Consider the following 17656-nt stretch of genomic DNA (forward strand, 5'->3'; position numbering starts at 1 on the left):
AAGATATAAAGAGAATCGGAGATCAAGTCAACAACTTCTCGTTTCTTTTAAAGCTCCACTCCCATGGTTCCATTCTCATCACCACCACGACCCTGACCATATCATCAATGAAGTCACACATCAGTAATCCAATATCCAACACCATTTCTCTTACGACGGTGGACCTTCTCTTCACCCCAGCCAAAACACTCTCACTTCTACTGACCAAGCCCCACCCAACCACACTTCTGATGGCCACGACTCCACAAAACCACTGACCACTGTTCTCCTACTCACACTTCTCACGCCACCAAGACCCTAACTACAATATTTCTCACACCATCACAACCCTGACCACAGTTCTATTCTCAGCACCACCACGAACCTGACCACATCATCAATAATGTTGTCCATAAAACCACTGACCACGATTTGTACTTGCTTTAACAAGAATCATCAGATTAATTTTACTATCACTAATTCAATGGTTACTATAAAAGCTTAATCTAGGTCTCCTCAATTCATTACCGGAAGATTCAGTCGCCGGACGTTAGCTACTTAAAGAGAAGAAAGAAGATGAGAAGCAGCAGCTCATTAATATCTACGTTACGTTTTTGGTGTAAATGTACTGTTCTAAACGACAGCCATCCGATTCATCCAAAAATAACTTAATCTAACGGCTAGCAATAAATCCCACTGTTTAATGTACCTAACAATTTATTGCAACCAAACCATCTAACGAGAGTCACAAAGGTAGTTGTTTGTTCCTTTTAACCTAACCACAAGAAGAATCTCGTCCACCACAAGGGTTTTTTGGGGAGGAAAATAAAGTAAGTCAAAAAGTACCCACCAATTAAAAAGTATGTGAACATGCAAACAACCCAAGAAAAGTAACCTTAAACGTAAACCGCTCAAACAATATAAACTATTATTACTAACCAAACCTACGAATTATTTATGGGCTGGCGAACAATGAGAGAGTTAAATAGATAATGCACTAAATCGATAGTGTTAATTTCAGTGGCATTCGGTTGTAATTATTGAGAAAAACTCAGAGTTAAAACTTATTTGTACTCATGTTTTAATAGTTTAGATATCTTTAAACTCTTTATCTTAAATATTTTTTTTACAAATGTGTGCAGAATAATAAACTAGTTTTCTTACTATTGTTTCTTTTATTAGTGTTGTCACTGTTTTAATTCAATTTTAAATTCGTACTAGGATATGACCCGCACTTAAAAGTGTGGGATTATTTTTGTTGAAAATATATTAGTATGTCTATTTGTTCACTAATATATTTAGGCACGGTCATTAATTTCTGAATCGCTTCCATATTGTTTTTGTTTTTTGTTTTGGTTTGATTTTGATTCGATTGTGTTTTTTTTTGGTTTTCGGTCAATATTAAAAACCAAATAAAATTTCAAATTCAATTAGAGCTCGTGGATCTTGATAGGGATATGAAATTTTTGATCTTGATTATCCTTTAAATAGATATATTTGCGATTATATTTTCTATTTTTTATTTTTTGTTATAACAATCAAATGTTTCCCCTATACCACTTAGATTAACATGTTAACTAATATATTTTGTATATATATATTTTTTTTTTGATTCACATATTAAATGGGTATACATAACCGACCCGAAACCAAACTGAAACTGAATCGAGACCGAACCGAAATCTCATAAGTAGCCATTGGGTATACAAATGATTTATCTGATATATCTGGAACCGAATGGTTCCTACCCGAAACCGAACCGAATATCTGAATTCCCAGGGCTAAAAGCTTATATGCAGACAATATTGTGTTCATAGTTAGAATTTTTAATTTTGTAATGTTTCATACGATTAAAGATGAACAAAACATGAAACAATTTGATCTTTCGGTGGATAGGTAGTGATCTGAGAAGAAGCAGAACGATAATATATATAAACATGATCGTCAATTAGTATTATTGTATTATTCTTCTATACTAACATGATGTCCAATTAGAGTTATTGCATTATTCTTGTATATGGAGCTTGGAATATAAGCTAAGATGATCATGTATAGTAACATGAAGTCCAATTAGAGTTATTGTATTATTATTCTAATAGTTAATAACGTACCGGTTTAGTTAGTTTAATTGCCGATGGTTTTAGTAAATTAGATTTTGGTTTACTTTAAATATTCAGATATATTATTTAGGTAGCGTGTAAAATTTTATTGTAACAAACTTGTGAAGTTTAACATATGTAGTGTATTAATAAAAATGAAAGAGTCCAAAATTTAAAAACAATTTTTCTATGGTAGATAAAATTTAGGAGTCTAAATTAATATAGTAGATAATGCATATTATTAACAAATATACAATCAGAATAATGGAAAGTAACACAATTATTCAACAAGCCAAACGACATACCTATTCCAAACTACGGCATTCAGCTATGGCTCTACATAAAGCTAAACTAAATTCAATCAAATTAAAACGTGCGTGTTGGTCGTTGGTCGCATAGAAGCTTTTTAGTGCCTGATTAAATCTGGGAAAATGGTCTATTCCCCTGTCAACTAACATGTCATAAACCAAGTTAACATTTAAATTACACCGTTACAATTTTAGGAGAATTAGTTTAAAATAGATAGTTTGTGTATGTAATTCTAAAAATAGAGTTGTTCATATGATTTTTGGCATGATTTAAAAGTTCGTGTGTGAAAAACCAAAAAAAACTAGTTCATAGGAAAATAAACCACTTTCCGTTGTTCATGTGGTTTTTGGCATGGTTTAAAAATTTGTGTGTGAAAAAGCCGGGAACAATTAGTTCACAAAGGAATAGACCATTTTCCCGAATAGATCTCTGTTTTCTTTAAGATCATTGTAACAACTATATATTGTTTAGTTTCTTTTATTTTACAAATTCACAATTTCATTTAGTTTTAAATATTGCTAATGAGTATAAGCATACGTAAAAAATTTTGACAACACATACGTAATATTAAATTAATGGTGTGAACTTCTGTAATTTAACATTTTGTTTATAAATATATAACTCGTAACTAAAATCATGTTGTTAGTTGTACACAACACAGCATATTATCAATAAGAATTGGATACTGCCGATACTCTATACGATAGACGGCAAGTTGTTACAAAAAAAAAGGAAAAAAAAAAAAAAAAAAGTTGTTACCTATCAAAAACATTACCAAAATATTTATGCTCTTAACCAAGTTGTTTCTATATGTATAGTGAATTGGAATATGATGTCACGTTGTGATAATGGAGATTGGAGACTACGAGAGTTTCAATTAATTAATCAACTTTTTCTTCTCCTCTCTCTCTCTTTCCTTCTGGTCATGACTAGTTGAAAGAACAATGACCAAAAGGCCAAGTTCAAAAGCATAATTAGTTAAAGAAAAATGCGATTATTATACGATTCTTAGCATTAAGTCACGATATATAGTCACACCCTCATCAAACTTTTTATTTCATACCAACTTCTGAAAACTACATAAAGACAAGTGTCTACATATATTACATACACGCACACATACTGTGATACACATAATTAATTATGGTGAAGTTTGATGCGAAACTATGGAAAGCTGTGTTTACGATGTCGATTATCAACATTGCACTAAGCGTTGTAAATGTTATGTTCAAGAAGATGCTTGATCAAGGAATTAACCGTATGGTTGCGACCACTTACCGACTTGCCGCGGGAACTCTGTTCTTGATACCATTTGCAATTTTCATGGAAAGGTGTGTGTTTTTATCGTAATTATGATATATCTACTTGCATCTTTCGATAAAATGACCATTTTACAGCTTCATGAGTCTAGTCACATGTCTTCTGCGTTGTGAAAATTCAAATAATTCATCCAATCTTTGTCAAAAATAAAATAAAATTATTCAAATAATTCATCCAATCTTTTCTTGGTTTGTTGATTAGCTAGTTAAGATCTTTGAAGTAGTCTCTTTCGTAGTAAAGCTAACAAGTGTTAATTTCTAATCTTTAAACTGTTATAAAGGATGCAAGAAAATAACACGGAAATAGATGATAACTAGAAACAAAATGTGATTCATCTATTGACAACGTCTATAGAAATTTTTTTAAAGCAATGCTAAAGAATCACACCATATTTAAGGCATATCAACAAAAACTAACTTAGTTTTATTTTTGCAGACATAATAGGCCAAAACTCACGGGTACGATCTTGTGTTCACTTTTCTTTAGCGCCCTTCTGGGGTAAGTTTCTCTTGATATAGTTTCAGCAATAATGGCTTATAAAAGATTGTCTAATTTTTTTTTATCATTTACAAATTGGCAGGACAAGTTTGGTGCAATACTTCTTTCTTGTTGGACTACAAAATACGTCTTCTACTTTCGCCTTAGCGTTTAGCAACATGGTTCCTTCAGTCACTTTTGCTTTGGCTCTCGTTTTTAGGTAATGAAAATCGATCAAAACACATTTCTACACTATTTGACTTCTTATATCCTCTAACTAAATGATGAATGATTAGGCAAGAGACGTTGAACATCAAGAGCAAAATAGGAAGAGCCAAAGTGTTGGGCACAATGATTTGCGTTTGTGGAGCTTTGGTGCTTACACTGTATAAAGGACCCGCCTTAACTCGACAAAACGCTCAAATGCAAACACAAACGTCAAATGGTTCAACAACTTCAGTAACTCAAAAGTGGGCAGTGGGCTCGGTCATGCTGATCATATCAATCTTAATATGGTCATTATGGTTCATCGTTCAAGGAAAAATATGCCGAACTTATCCGTGCAAATACACGACCACCACGATACTATCTTTTTTTGGTGTGATCCAATCCGCTTTGCTGAGTTTGATCTCGGAGAGAAGCATATCCATGTGGGTCCTTAAAGAGAGGTTCCAAGTTTTGTCTCTACTTTATTCGGTAAGCAAAATCACATTTACTATATACTTTGCCTACCAAATCTATTCTGTCTGATTCATTATGTGCCTTAAGCTTAATGCTTTTACATGTAATCAAATGCTTTACAGATTACCAATGACGATTTGGTCTATTGGTTAAAACTCATCAAATTCCGTTGTGAATGATCTTTTAATCTACAAATGAAATATACGGCCTACATGCACCTAAATTCTATCCACTAAAAATGTTATATAAGTTGCAAAGGAGGCGAAATCAAAATTACTAGAAATTGTAATTTCATGAAATCGTTCTAAAGTAAAGTATATGCGCTTATATATGTCCCAACTATGATCGGTACATGTATAGGGTATAGTGGGATCAGGATTGTGCTACGTTGGAGTGTCGTGGTGTCTCCAGCAAAGAGGTCCAGTCTTCACGTCGAGTTTCATCCCTTTGATTCAAGTCTTTGCTGCCTTTTTCAGCTTCTCTTTTCTTCATGAGCAAATTTACTGCGGAAGGTAACCTACGATTTTCTTTCTACGTATTTATATATATCTTTAATGATGTTATTTTATGATTTATGTATCTAATAATTTAATTTCAACGTACGTACAAACAAACGATTTTAAAATTGCATTGGTTAAAACGCATCATATATATAAATAAAGTGTTGCGTAATATACATATTTAAATGGATTCATTGACTTGCATAGATTATGCCTACACTAAAAAGTAAAGACCCTTTCATCTGTCTGAAGTATCCTTTGAATGCAGTGTACTGGAGTTAAACCAAATTGATGCATAAATCGTATTGCATAACATAAGTTGAAACATTATTAACTTTGTAGAATATTATTGGAAACTTATCAAGACCTTTAACATGGAGACTGAGAAATGTTTTATATGATTTTCTCTCGCCTAACAGTAGATATTGAATCAGTTATTTTATTTTGGTTACAAATTATTTCTGACAAATGAAACGGATGTGGCATGACAAAAAGTGTGATAGGATCAACGGTCATCATCGTCGGACTTTATATACTTTTATGGGGGAAAAGCAAGGACAAGCCGGCACCAGTAACCAAACAAGAACATTTAAATCTCGATCTTGAAGGTTGCGGGACAGCTCCAAACGAACTTAATGGTGCTGCCCATCCAGTTTCTGAAAAATAATTGCTTCGAAGTATATATTATTTTGTTTTTCTTATCAAAGAACTCTAAGACGACTAAGTTAAGGTTAGTAGAAAAGTCACATTAACGGAAATGTAACCGTAAAACTGTTATAAAGACATAAAATATGTTCAGATTTCGTTCTTATCTGCCAATGAAAAGTTAAATTAGTTTTTAACAAGTTAACGTTATATACATTAATTGAGAAATACTAACAAATGCCCGTCTAGCTCAGTTGGTAGAGCGCAAGGCTCTTAACCTTGTGGTCGTGGGTTCGAACCCCACGGTGGGCGTTTCCTTTTTACTTTTAATTGATATTGTTTATTTAACAGTTTTTACTTTTTGAAATGACTAAATAAGAATCCCAACCACCTTCGTGTGTAAATCCTCTCTATGACTCTTACCTTTTTCTAAATTATATACTTTCTCCCTTTAAGGACTTTGATATCAAAAAGCCTAAAGTACACAAATTTTTATTTCAAAAACAAGAAACAAAAGATAGCGCTCCTCAATCCTAGCTAGCTATATTGTTACTGTATTACACAAGTCCCTATACATAGAAACAAAACTGGGACCAACATAGTTAACTACCTTTCTAACAAAATATGATCATCATACTTCTAATTATAACTCAAATTCTTCTCGACCTATCCACAATCACTTAAATCTTGTCGGGAGCTCGGTTATGGACGGGAGGCTTTCCTCGAGGCTTACTATGGATCGGATAATCACTGCGTAACAATCGAGCAAGTTTCTTCATATCCTTGGCTGAAGAAAATAGTTCACGTTTTGGTAGGCTATTACCGTTGGTGAGATCATCGATATGCTGCCAATATTTATCATGTATTGAATTATTAATACTGTAGGAATAATGAAGAGACTAAATATCTTAAAGAAGGTTTACAAGACAAACCTTAGTGGTGCCAAGATCTGCCAATATATTGGTCTCCTTATGTTCTCCTGCAATAAAGCCAAAACATATCTTGAATGAAGACATGCTCAATTAATACCTTTACTAATTATTATAAAGAAAAATGAATTTCGTTTCTTATAAAGAGTAGAAAAAGTGTTATTTTGTAAAAAACTTAAAACTAGTTTTGACCCAAAAATAAGAAACATAAAACTAACTAACGGAAATATACAAATGCTACAAATATTACAAACTATATATTTTTGCTGCTGTTGTTATAGGTTATGTCTAGGAGGATGACGTGCTGGTCCACGATAATCATCATAGAAAGCCACAAATCGACCAGAAGGTTTTTTCTTCTTGGGTTTCCATTTAAATGAAGAACTCTTACTTCTCTTATGAAACCCTAATTTTCGCTCCACCATCAATTGCCTTGATGCACCTGGTGAAATCTTTATACTCAAATCATCATTATTCGTCGCCCTTACTTTCTCCTTCTTGGCTATAACCACTGTGGTACTCATTGTTCTCCCAGGCCTTAGTTTCCTCGGTGCTCCGGTGTTGGTGAAGTCGTGGGAATCCTGCTATGGTGTATAAATTGATATAATGGATGGATATCATTTTAAATATACAAATTATTTGAGAAATAATTTGATGAAAAAAATCCTATACTTTAGGATGCAGTGTCGATGAATCTTCATCTCCACGATAGTAAAGACTTTTGTGATCAGCATCTCCGCCTATCAAAACAAATCGAAAGATATAGTGCAAAAGAAAGTTATTAATGTCTATTTTATTAAGCTAATCATCAGAAAACAATGATTATGCAAGATAAGAGTAAGGTAACGAAAGAAAAGTAAAATTAGGGATCTTTATGTAAAGGCACCTTCATGAGCATAGACTAGGATATGGTCTTCTAGGGTTTGAATGATACTAAGGAAAGCTACTACTATGATTGTGAATCTCATCATGATTATCAAAGATATATGCTTCCAAAAGGTTTTTCTCGCTCTCTATCTTCTCTCTAGTAGTTGTTTATGAAGAAGAGATACCTACATATGAGGGAACTGAGCTCAATACAATTAGTTACAATTCTGATTTATTTTATTTGGTCTCAAGGGAGTAAAGACCCGAGTCAAAAGGGCACGGTTTCTGTCGTCTAGTAATAACAAAAGGAATATTAGTACTTCTAGGTGCATCTATATTATAATACTCGAGAAGTTATATACCTTACGCTGGCCCTTCAAAGATATATAAAAAGAGAAATCAGTTGATGGTGTAATAGGTTAAAGTTTTTTTGGTGTAAGTAATAGGTAATAGGTTAAAATTTCGCCAATAAATTTGAAATATAACTCGAACCTGAACGCTTTCATTCAAGTTTCAGTAATGATCGGTTGGCCAAAAGAAATCCGTCTGGTTTTTTCCCGTTTACAATCCGTCAAAAGAAACTACCTCAAACTTATATTTAACCTTTTTTGACGTCGATTTCGAATTCTTTTGTATATATTGTAAATGTTTCTTACACATATTTAAAGAACTTATGACGTTTGATTTAGAGCTCCCTTGTTAAAATAAATGATACAGACAAAAGATGGATCATTGAGAATCTTCAGTATCCAGAGTTAAGACTTCAGACACAGCAACATAATTATTAATATATATAGATGTTGTACCCCGGAGCTAATAATCCGGCACGCGGATTTTTTCTTTCGTGTGCTATTCAGAACCAAAAGGCAAGATAAATATCACCCTTCTCATATTTTATAGGGTTAGAAAAATAAGAAATAAGATTTGAAGTATAGTTGAAGGGAGCATATGTAAAAATATGTTAAGAGTCTTAGCACAAAAAATACGTTAAGAGTCCCATATCAAAAAAGGATTAAGAGTTGAAGGACATGTAAAAATATGTTAAGAGTCTCATATCAAAAAATTTAAAGAACTAAAGGAACATGAGTAATACGTTTTTTTTTTTGAACAAAGAGTAATACGTTATAGGTAATAAATATACATGAAAACTCCATTTATTCTCAGTTTATTTTGAATTAGGAGCTCATAATTTCATAAAAATAAAACGCGTAGACAAGTTATATATAAGATGTAGACTGAGAAATGGCAAATTGTCTGTAATACTACATTTGTTCCGTAATATAAGATGTTTTACATGAATGCACAAGAATTAAAAAACTTACTTTGTTAGAAGATAATGTCATTAATAATATATAATGAAAATAAGTTAAACTAATCATAAATAATGTAGTAAAATGTTATTAGTTAGTCAACTTTCAATAAAGTTAAAATATCTTAAAAGTATTAAAACATCTTATATTTAGAAACATCAAAACTTTTTCAAAACATCTTATATTATGGAACGGAGGGAGTATATAACAAATACTCCCTCTGTTTCATATTAAGTGTTGTTGTAGAGAAATTTTTTTCGTTACAAAATAAATGTCGTTTTCGATTTTCAATGCAAAATTTATTAATTTTATGCAGTAATTTATTTTTTTATTGGTTGAAATATGGTTAGATGTATAGGTAATTGTGTTTTTATATAGAAAATATACAAAATTAATTGTTTCCTTAATCTGTGTCCACAATGTCAAAATGACACTTAATACGAAGCGGAGGGAGTAATAAGTTAATTAACATGTTGTCAGAATACGTTAATGTGAATTAATGACACAACATGTGTAAGACGTAACGATTTAAATAAAATAACAAGATACAAACGAAGAAGGCACGAGGAAGTGCATCAAATGAAGTGAAGGGGTTGGGCGAAGTGCAGGGGTTGGGAACATGTAAATGTGCATATATAGCTAAACAAATCAATGGTTAATTAATTAACTAAAAAGAGCTTAAGTTCTTAGTATTTGTTTTCTAAAACTATAAGTCTATAACTAATGCCTGGTTAAAAATAATAATAATAATAATAATAATCTATAACTAATGCCGTGTTGCCCGGGATGGTCTCTTCTTACGTGTTGGTTTCCCTGTGAAAGCCTCGTTTTAATTACTAGAGATACTTTTTCTTAACCGACTCATGAACAGAACAGTCCCTGAAAACTTTGATGACACAATCGATTAATGACAACTTTGTGAACTTTGAGGGTTAGTTGGTCGTCTGTTTTGCTATAAACCGTGCAAGTACTAGTTTATTTACAAATTTCATTTCAGAGTTTTCCACATTAACTACGAAAAAGGTAACCAGTAATTATCTTAACTACTCGCATGCATCGACCAAAACGAATTGAGCTACAGCTGATGTTTGGATTGGAAGTTAATTATTTATCCAGGATGATTTGGTTCAGCCAAATATATTTTCACGACAATCGTACAAGAGAAAACTTCATGCGTTAAGAAGCCCGTATTAATTAAGGCCTTAGGTTTAGGCCTCATCTGAGCCCAGTATGCTCATTGCTCACGAGCACATCATCACTTATGTTTTACATAATGATTGATGTTCAAGACCTTCTCGTATAATACAACCAAAACTACAATGCAAAACGCATGAAATGTTGTGGAATCAGTACATTTTATTATCGAATGAAATATCAAACTATATCGTCGAACCTCCAACATAAAATAACAAAGTTTTACTCAGTCCTGAATCCAAAAATATTGCTATTTGTATAAAACCAGAAAATATTTTCCTGCGATCTTCGGATAAGATAATTTTTCATTCATATATACTTTACAGCACGGTTTGACTCGAATTCAATCATCCTCTGGCGGAAAGTTATTCCCCCACATCTCTCCCGTGCGTGCCACTAATCAAAACATTTGACAATAATAATAATAACGTTACAAACAATAATATTAAATTCGAAACCAACTACTATAAAATTAGCATTTATAATTTGTATCATAATCATTGATTTTCTTTATATTCCTTTAATTATTCTTGCATCATTATTGAATTTTGGTTTTTCTCGGCACAAACAAAAAAAGACATTTATTAATTAAAAATAGCAATTATCTAAACCAAGCAAAATAAAGACCAAAGACCAGAGATGAATCAAATCATTTCTGTTAGATCAACAAAAACAAAATAAGGACAAAAACAAAATAATTTATCATTCCTCTTCATGCAAAGATCTAAAAACTAGCACATCTCCTAAAGTGACACGTAGTGTAATTTCACTTCTGTCATTTATTATCTAATCTAAGCTTACCGACACATCACCTTCACTCAGTTACATCCCAAATAGCCAAACCTATTACACGCTCTTCAAAAAACATTTTTTAAGATTTTATCACAAAATAGCTCTAAAAAATAAATAACCAAAATAGCTATTTTTTTATTTTGAAAATTTAAATATTTATTTTTTATCTTTTAAATTTTGAAATCTTATCCCAAAAATTCACTTTTTGAATCTAAACTCTAAGTTTAGATTAGTTAAACCTAGGATAAAAATACATTTTCTTTTTTTAAGAATAAGTTTCGTGACAAAAACTAAAAAAAGTTATCCTATGAATTTTTTTAAAAAAATATGATTGGTTAATAAATATCTATTTAATTGTTCAAACAAAGAGAGGATTAAAAAAAATTAAAAACCACGTGCAGGTGCTTCACCTCCTCCTCCGCCGCTTCTCCTCCGTGAAAACTGCGTTATTCAAAATCTCTGATTACAAAGCCTAAATCCTCTCTCTCTCTCTCCAAATGTTCTTGTCGTCTTCTCACTCTCAAATCCACTTTTTTAAAACACAATCATCCATCCAGTCAACCAAATCTAGATCAAAGTTTGAAACTTTTTTAAAATTTCAATTAATTAGTTTTTTTTCAATTAATTAGTTTCTTTTAAAAAAAACTTATTTGTTCTTTTTCATCTCTTTCCTGTTGCATCTGTAATAGCAAATCTTCAGTTTCTCCTCCAAAGTAACACCCTTTTACTCTGTTTTGTCAAAACAAAACAGAGTAAATTTCAAAACTTTCCTGGAAAGTTCGTTTCTTTTCCTTTCCAATTTGCGTTTCTAGCTAAGGGTATTCAAAGATGGGCGGGGTGACGTCATCTATGGCGGCGAAGTTTGCGTTTTTCCCGCCGAATCCGCCGTCTTACGGTGTCGAGGTGGCGGCAGAGACAGGGAAGCTGAGGCTAACGGGTGTGGAGAACGTGAAGGAGAACGTTGAAGTGTTGAAGCTGAAGACTAAGAGAGGGAATCAGGTGGTTGCGGCGTATATTAAGAACCCTACAGCCTCACTCACTCTTCTCTATTCCCACGGCAACGCTGCTGATCTCGGTCAGATGTTCGAGCTCTTCTCCGAGCTCAGCCTCCATCTTCGCGTCAACTTAATTGGGTAAAATTATTACTCTTTCTTGCATGAGTTGGCGGATAAAGTTAGAATTAGGACAAGATTTTGTTTAGGACAAGTAGTGTCTGCTGCACATCTTGAGGCTGTAAGATAGTCTAAAGAATATGAGTAATTGAGGTTGACAATGTTAATGGATCTGAGTTCTTACACGATATATAACTGAGATCCATTGTTTGAAATCTTGTTATCTTCATGTTTTGGTTGTGTTTTTATCAGTGTTCTAAAAATCTGTCTAGGTGTCTTAAACCGAATCTAAATAAAACGATTGTTCAATCTGATTTTTTTTAAATCAGCATATGCGTTCAAAAAATTGGTGCCTAAACAATAGTTCTCAATAAGGCGCCTAACCACCACGTAGCAATTTTTTAAATAAATGTGTTTTATCAGTGTTCTAAAGATCGGTCTTGGTGACGCCCTCTAGTTATGTTCATGTTTTGGTTGTGTATTATTAGTGTTCTAAAAATCGGTCTTGGTGACGCCTTCTAGTCGGTAAATCGAATCTAAATAAAATGTTTTTTTTCAATTTGCTATTTTTTTAAATCGGTTTATGCGTTCAAAAAATCGGTGTAAAAAATCGGTGTAGGCCTCCGCCTAAACAATAGTTTTCTATAAGGCGTCTAACCACTGCCTAACGATTTCTTGAACCTTTATTTTTATAAATCTTGATTTTCTTGTTCCTTGTTGTGCAGGTATGATTATTCAGGTTATGGGAGGTCTTCAGGGAAGGTATGATTCCATTGTGTGTTTGTATGTGCAACTTATGTGTATGAATTTGATATTACACTTTTGTTTCTCTCCAACAGCCTAGTGAGCAGAACACGTACTACGATATAGAAGCAGTGTACAGATGCTTGGAGGAGCAATATAATGTTAAGGAACAAGATGTTATCTTATATGGACAATCCGTAGGAAGCGGACCGACTCTAGAGTTAGCTTCTCGGTTACCAAACCTCAGAGCCGTTGTTCTTCACAGTGCAATTGCTTCTGGTCTTAGAGTCATGTACCCTGTTAAGCGAACTTACTGGTTTGATATTTACAAGGTTTCCTTCTGAACCTTCATCAAAACATTACATTCTTGATCTTGTCTTTTTCTAATTTGTTTTTGTGTTTGCAGAATGTGGATAAGATATCTACTGTCAAATGTCCTGTTCTGGTGATTCATGTGCGTATCATCTCGTGTCCATGTCATTTTGTTTTCTATTACAGAGTCATTTTTTATCCGAGGCTTACGGTTGTGTGTGCAGGGAACATCAGACGACGTGGTGAAGTGGTCTCACGGGAAGCAACTATTCGATCTTTGCAAAGAAAAGTATGAACCGCTTTGGATCAAAGGAGGGAACCACTGCGATTTAGAGCTATACCCTCAGTACATAAAGCATCTCAAGAAGTTTGTATCAGCGGTTGAGAAGTCACCTCATCAAGGCCAAGCATGTGTGCCACTACAAACAGAGAAGGCTAGGAGCAGTACTGATGTTAGAGAGCCTGCAAGGCCAAGCACAGACCAAAGAGAGAAGTCAAGAACAAGTATGGATCGAAGAGAGATGCCGAAGCTGAGTACAGAGAGTAAAGATAAAGCGAGAGCGAGCGTTGATAAGAGAGAAAGAACGAGGAAAAGTGTTGATGGTAATGCCACAGAACAGCAGATACAAACAGAGAAAGCGAGGAATAGCATTGACAGGTAAACAAAAACCCCAAATTTGTTTAAGTAGATGATGATGATGATGATTATGATGATGTATAATGACAGGTTTGGGGGGTTGATAAGATCAGTAAGTTTGTGCAACATAGATTGTTTCAAACCTACAGCAACAGCTAAGTGAATGAATTGGTAGAAACATGAACATGAACTCACAGACGCATACATGTATCCAAAACATTGTTTGGTCTTGGTTTGTTCTCCTCTCTTTGGAATGTAACAAGTCACACGTCAATGCTTGATCACTGTAACTCTTCCCATCTACTGGATTCAAACAGCTTGATTTGGTTGTTGATATAACCAAATAGGTATCTGTATTACATTTGTTTTTTATACACAGTTTCTACATATACACTCAACGACAAATGATACAAACCACAAAGAGAAGAGAAGTCTCGTCTTCTTGAATTATTTGATTTTTACATAAGGAGAATGAATAAAAAAAAACGCTGTTGCTTCCTTCATCCACGATGTGTGTGCTTTTTGAATAACGCATAAGCATCGCTGTAAATGGCGACTGCATTGGACATCACCGCAAGAACAATCATGAAAACGGCTAAGGTCGTGTCCCTGCCTGTTGCTCTGCTATGACGATCCCTGCAAAAGAACATAACAAAAGTCGAAATAAACTACCAAATCTGATTTAGCTAAGAGCAAGGTTTTAAAAATTGGTAGGCAAATCGATCTTAACTGAAACAAATTTTTAAAAATTTGGTTTATGCGATTTAAATCGGTTTAAATCAATTATATAGACTTAAATTAGTCTAAATCAAGCAATGTTATCTTCTAATTTCTATCTAATTTTTATAATTCATCAAAAGAAATAATAATTAAAAAAAAAACTAAAATATCTAATATAAATGTAAAATATATAAAAGTTAGATCAGCAATTCGTTTAGACCCCGCCAAACCTCCCGAACAATCCAACTAGTCAATAGTTTTCTACGAAACGCGTAGTTACCGCCTAGCTATTTTTTGAATATTGACTAAGAGAGAGATACGCAACGATATGTGCAGATTTATAGAAACAATAAACTTACTTTAGTATAACGGAAGCTGGGAATATGAATCCGAGACAAACAGCAGCAGTAGCTCCAGTGAACTGGAAAGCATCCCAAATGCTAGGGATGAAGTTTGCACCCAAGAAGATCACAGTGATGAGACCGGCACTGAGGCAACCGAACCTCACATTTGAGGAAGTTAACGATGGAGATGAAGGGAACAAGAGCCCGTCAATGTTGATCCTCAGCGGGTAGAAAACAATGGGGAACACGAGCATAAGATGAAGAGCATAGCTGACTCGAACCGCGTCATTAAGGACAGAACCAAAAGGGATTCCAAGGTCGGTGTCGAAATTTGCAAGGACATCATCAAGAGTATCGTCACCAAACAAGAGGAACCCGAAAATGCTCGTCATTATGTAAACAGATGAGCATAGCATGAGAGCTGATCTGACTACAGGTCTTATCTGAGACGGGTCGTCTAGCTCGTTCTGTATGCTGTGAACTGAAGGCAAAACAAAGAACATGAGTTTTTGTTTATTATTCTAATAAAGAATAGAGTGTACATACCATTGTAATGGCAAATAAATGCGGTGACAAGAACAGGTACAACAGTGAAGAGATTCCAGAAGGATGTTAAGTCACTAACATCTGGTAGCAGTCTTGGCATCGCCACGCCGCCACTGATCAGTTTCATGATGGAAATCCCAGCTGTGATGACGAGAAACACGACGGCTAGAGCCACTGATAATGCAGATGTAAATCTCAAAGAGTCTGCAAAGACAGCATGTCAGAAGCAAACTTGGAGATCAAGCAAATGCTCGCGTTAGAACTAAAACACTAACCAATTCGCTTGAAACAAGCCAAAGGAGCAAACACACCAAGAGTTGTAATGAGAAGAACAAAAGCTCTTCCGTTCCACCAATGGTGACCGAACCATCCTTCAAGAACACCATGATGATGAGTCCCATCTTCTGTCTTCCCAGCCAACACATCACCTTCAACAACAACAAAACAACCATAGATAGAAGAGTGTAAGATACAACCAGTGTTCTAAAAACAATTTTTTGAAAAAAAAAATCAGTCAAACCGCCAAAAAAGCAGTCAATCAATAATTCTTGAACATTGGAAACAACAAAACATATTAGACTCTCAAAAAGACAAGAAGATAATCAATGCATACCAATGATGATCATGTAGACAATCAAAACACCAATGTTGTTCACAAGCACAGCGACCTGAAGCAAAATCTTCCCAGGTTTGCCAAAAGAATCACCCATCAAGCCACCATAAGATCTACTCTTCTTAATCTTACTAAACCTAAGCAAGAACTCAATAGACGCATCGGTCAAGAAAGCCATGACAACAATCATCGCAATCCCGAGCACAAGCCCCAGGATCTTCATCGTGGCGGGCAAAGCCATGATGCCAGCGCCGATTATGGTGGTGGAGAGATTGAAAACCGCTCCACTAAACGAAGCTCCGTTGAATTCGTCGTACGCAGCAACTTCTTCTCCCTGAGATTTGGGCAGTAACGGAGCAGCAGCATCATTAGAGGACGAACCACTGCTCCTCCTTTGACTCGGAGTAGCATCATCCATCGTCATCTGTGGATACTGGTTATATAAAAATGAATCCTTTTAGCAATCATATAAAAGTCAAATGTCTTTGGAGGCACCTTAAAGGAGAGAACTTTGACCTTAAAATTGAGCAGAGACGAAGTTTGATTAGACAAGTAGGGATCAAGAACCCTCAAATTGACACAAACCCAATTGAATTTGATTGAAATTGGTGTAACCCAGATGAAAAAATATACTTTTGGAGAATTAACGAAATTGTATAAAGGTGGAGACTTTAGTTTTCTCCTGATTGAGAAGAGAAGATTTGAGATATGATTGAATGAGATTATAGCCTCACGAGTTTTTTTTTTTTTGTGTCTCGCTGACGATGGCTAATGATTGATTATACGAAACTCATTCGTAAAAGATACTTTAAAACAAGTTTTTGTTTGGTATTTGGATAGTGGGTAACGTGAATAGCTAAAACTGAATGATCAAAATTATCTGTATTGTTGATGACTACTTGTTTCGACATTTATGTGGTGCTGATTAGGATTCAAGAGAGACTCGACGCAGCGTTTAGGATCATCGCTGAATCGAATAGTTACACTGTGCGCAAGAAAGCAAAACTGTAATTGGTTTTACCGTCTTTCGAGCATATATTTAGAAAGCTTTAAATATGTAGTTACAAAAAGGCTGCAATGGTGGTGTATCCCCTGTATATTATTTAAGAAACATTATAACTATTTTTTTGTAACCACGTGTTTATCACTAAAATGATTTTTAGAATCATTAGAGAAATATGTTGGTTCATCTAATTATATAATAAGTTTTTTATTAAACAAACAATAAATTCATCATTAATGTACTTTATTATTTCTTTAAATAAAATTTACGGAATTGCCTAATGTGGCTAAGGTATATATGACAATTAATGATTTTGAGTAATAAAAATTTGATAAAAAATAGTGTATCTTCTATCATATTTGTTTAATTTTAAACTATTAAATAAATTAAACAACCACAATAACCATATAATAAAAATTTTGATTTTTATTTATATGTTATATTTTGAATTTTTACAAATGGCTATAAATTACTAAAACTGTTAAGAGTCTCACATTCAAATTTTATGATTCATGGTTTAAAA

General features: G+C 33.8%; 4 protein-coding genes and 1 non-coding gene across 7 annotated transcripts; 3 read left to right on the forward strand and 2 right to left on the reverse strand.

Annotated features, from left to right (window-relative positions):
• The first annotated feature begins 3446 nt into the window (after positions 1-3446).
• LOC106326044 (WAT1-related protein At3g30340-like) lies at positions 3447-6164 on the forward strand. Its single transcript, XM_013764085.1, has 6 exons — positions 3447-3718; positions 4143-4205; positions 4288-4404; positions 4481-4880; positions 5226-5377; positions 5861-6164. Exons 1-6 carry the CDS (start codon positions 3531-3533, stop codon positions 6030-6032), a joined length of 1092 nt encoding a protein of 363 aa, XP_013619539.1. The 5' UTR covers positions 3447-3530; the 3' UTR covers positions 6033-6164.
• Positions 6165-6249: 85 nt separating this feature from the next.
• On the forward strand, positions 6250-6322 carry TRNAK-CUU. The gene has a single exon. It is a non-coding gene; the product is annotated as a tRNA-Lys (tRNA).
• Positions 6323-6690: 368 nt separating this feature from the next.
• Positions 6691-7943, reverse strand: LOC106326541 (root meristem growth factor 4). The gene is made up of 5 exons (XM_013764495.1): positions 7826-7943; positions 7612-7679; positions 7331-7520; positions 6943-6989; positions 6691-6855 (listed from the first exon to the last, which is right to left on the reverse strand). The coding sequence occupies exons 1-5, from the start codon at positions 7908-7910 to the stop codon at positions 6691-6693; spliced, it is 555 nt and encodes a 184-aa protein (XP_013619949.1). The 5' UTR covers positions 7911-7943.
• A 3594-nt stretch (positions 7944-11537) lies between these two features.
• Positions 11538-14285, forward strand: LOC106327222 (alpha/beta hydrolase domain-containing protein 17B-like). The gene is made up of 6 exons (XM_013765312.1): positions 11538-12235; positions 12940-12976; positions 13054-13290; positions 13365-13412; positions 13495-13928; positions 13998-14285. Exons 1-6 carry the CDS (start codon positions 11931-11933, stop codon positions 14068-14070), a joined length of 1134 nt encoding a protein of 377 aa, XP_013620766.1. The 5' UTR covers positions 11538-11930; the 3' UTR covers positions 14071-14285.
• Positions 14216-16971, reverse strand: LOC106327220 (probable sodium-coupled neutral amino acid transporter 6). Of its 3 annotated transcripts, none has more exons than XM_013765311.1 (6): positions 16647-16971; positions 16131-16554; positions 15793-15945; positions 15518-15721; positions 14987-15452; positions 14216-14543 (listed from the first exon to the last, which is right to left on the reverse strand). In XM_013765311.1, the coding sequence occupies exons 2-6, from the start codon at positions 16552-16554 to the stop codon at positions 14408-14410; spliced, it is 1383 nt and encodes a 460-aa protein (XP_013620765.1). In that variant the 5' UTR covers positions 16647-16971; the 3' UTR covers positions 14216-14407. The 3 variants fall into 3 exon arrangements, with proteins under 3 accessions (XP_013620765.1, XP_013620764.1, XP_013620763.1); XM_013765310.1 differs by having other exon boundaries at positions 16626-16971; XM_013765309.1 differs by having other exon boundaries at positions 16131-16563; positions 16647-16970.
• Between the last annotated feature and the right edge of the window lie 685 nt (positions 16972-17656).

This window comes from Brassica oleracea, chromosome C2, assembly GCF_000695525.1.
Source record: "Brassica oleracea var. oleracea cultivar TO1000 chromosome C2, BOL, whole genome shotgun sequence".
In the NCBI taxonomy this organism is placed as follows: domain Eukaryota; kingdom Viridiplantae; phylum Streptophyta; class Magnoliopsida; order Brassicales; family Brassicaceae; genus Brassica; species Brassica oleracea.

Bases quoted from the DNA above. Each gene is read 5' to 3' on its own strand.
- LOC106327222 (XM_013765312.1), top strand. From the start codon at position 11,931: ATGGGCGGGGTGACGTCATCTATGGCGGCGAAGTTTGCGTTTTTCCCG. The intron at 13,291-13,364 runs GTTTCCTTCTGA...TTGTGTTTGCAG, and splicing joins ACTGGTTTGATATTTACAAG to AATGTGGATAAGATATCTAC. The intron at 13,413-13,494 runs GTGCGTATCATC...TTGTGTGTGCAG, and splicing joins GTCCTGTTCTGGTGATTCAT to GGAACATCAGACGACGTGGT.
- LOC106326541 (XM_013764495.1), bottom strand. From the start codon at position 7,910: ATGATGAGATTCACAATCATAGTAGTAGCTTTCCTTAGTATCATTCAA. The intron at 7,521-7,611 runs GTATAGGATTTT...ACACCATAGCAG, and splicing joins CATCGACACTGCATCCTAAA to GATTCCCACGACTTCACCAA. The intron at 6,856-6,942 runs GTTTGTCTTGTA...AAATATTGGCAG, and splicing joins CAGATCTTGGCACCACTAAG to CATATCGATGATCTCACCAA.
- LOC106327220 (XM_013765311.1), bottom strand. From the start codon at position 16,554: ATGACGATGGATGATGCTACTCCGAGTCAAAGGAGGAGCAGTGGTTCG. The intron at 15,946-16,130 runs GTATGCATTGAT...TTGTTGTTGAAG, and splicing joins TGTCTACATGATCATCATTG to GTGATGTGTTGGCTGGGAAG. The intron at 15,722-15,792 runs GTTAGTGTTTTA...CTGTCTTTGCAG, and splicing joins GGCTTGTTTCAAGCGAATTG to ACTCTTTGAGATTTACATCT.
- LOC106326044 (XM_013764085.1), top strand. From the start codon at position 3,531: ATGGTGAAGTTTGATGCGAAACTATGGAAAGCTGTGTTTACGATGTCG. The intron at 3,719-4,142 runs GTGTGTGTTTTT...TTATTTTTGCAG, and splicing joins TTTGCAATTTTCATGGAAAG to ACATAATAGGCCAAAACTCA. The intron at 4,206-4,287 runs GTAAGTTTCTCT...ACAAATTGGCAG, and splicing joins TTCTTTAGCGCCCTTCTGGG to GACAAGTTTGGTGCAATACT.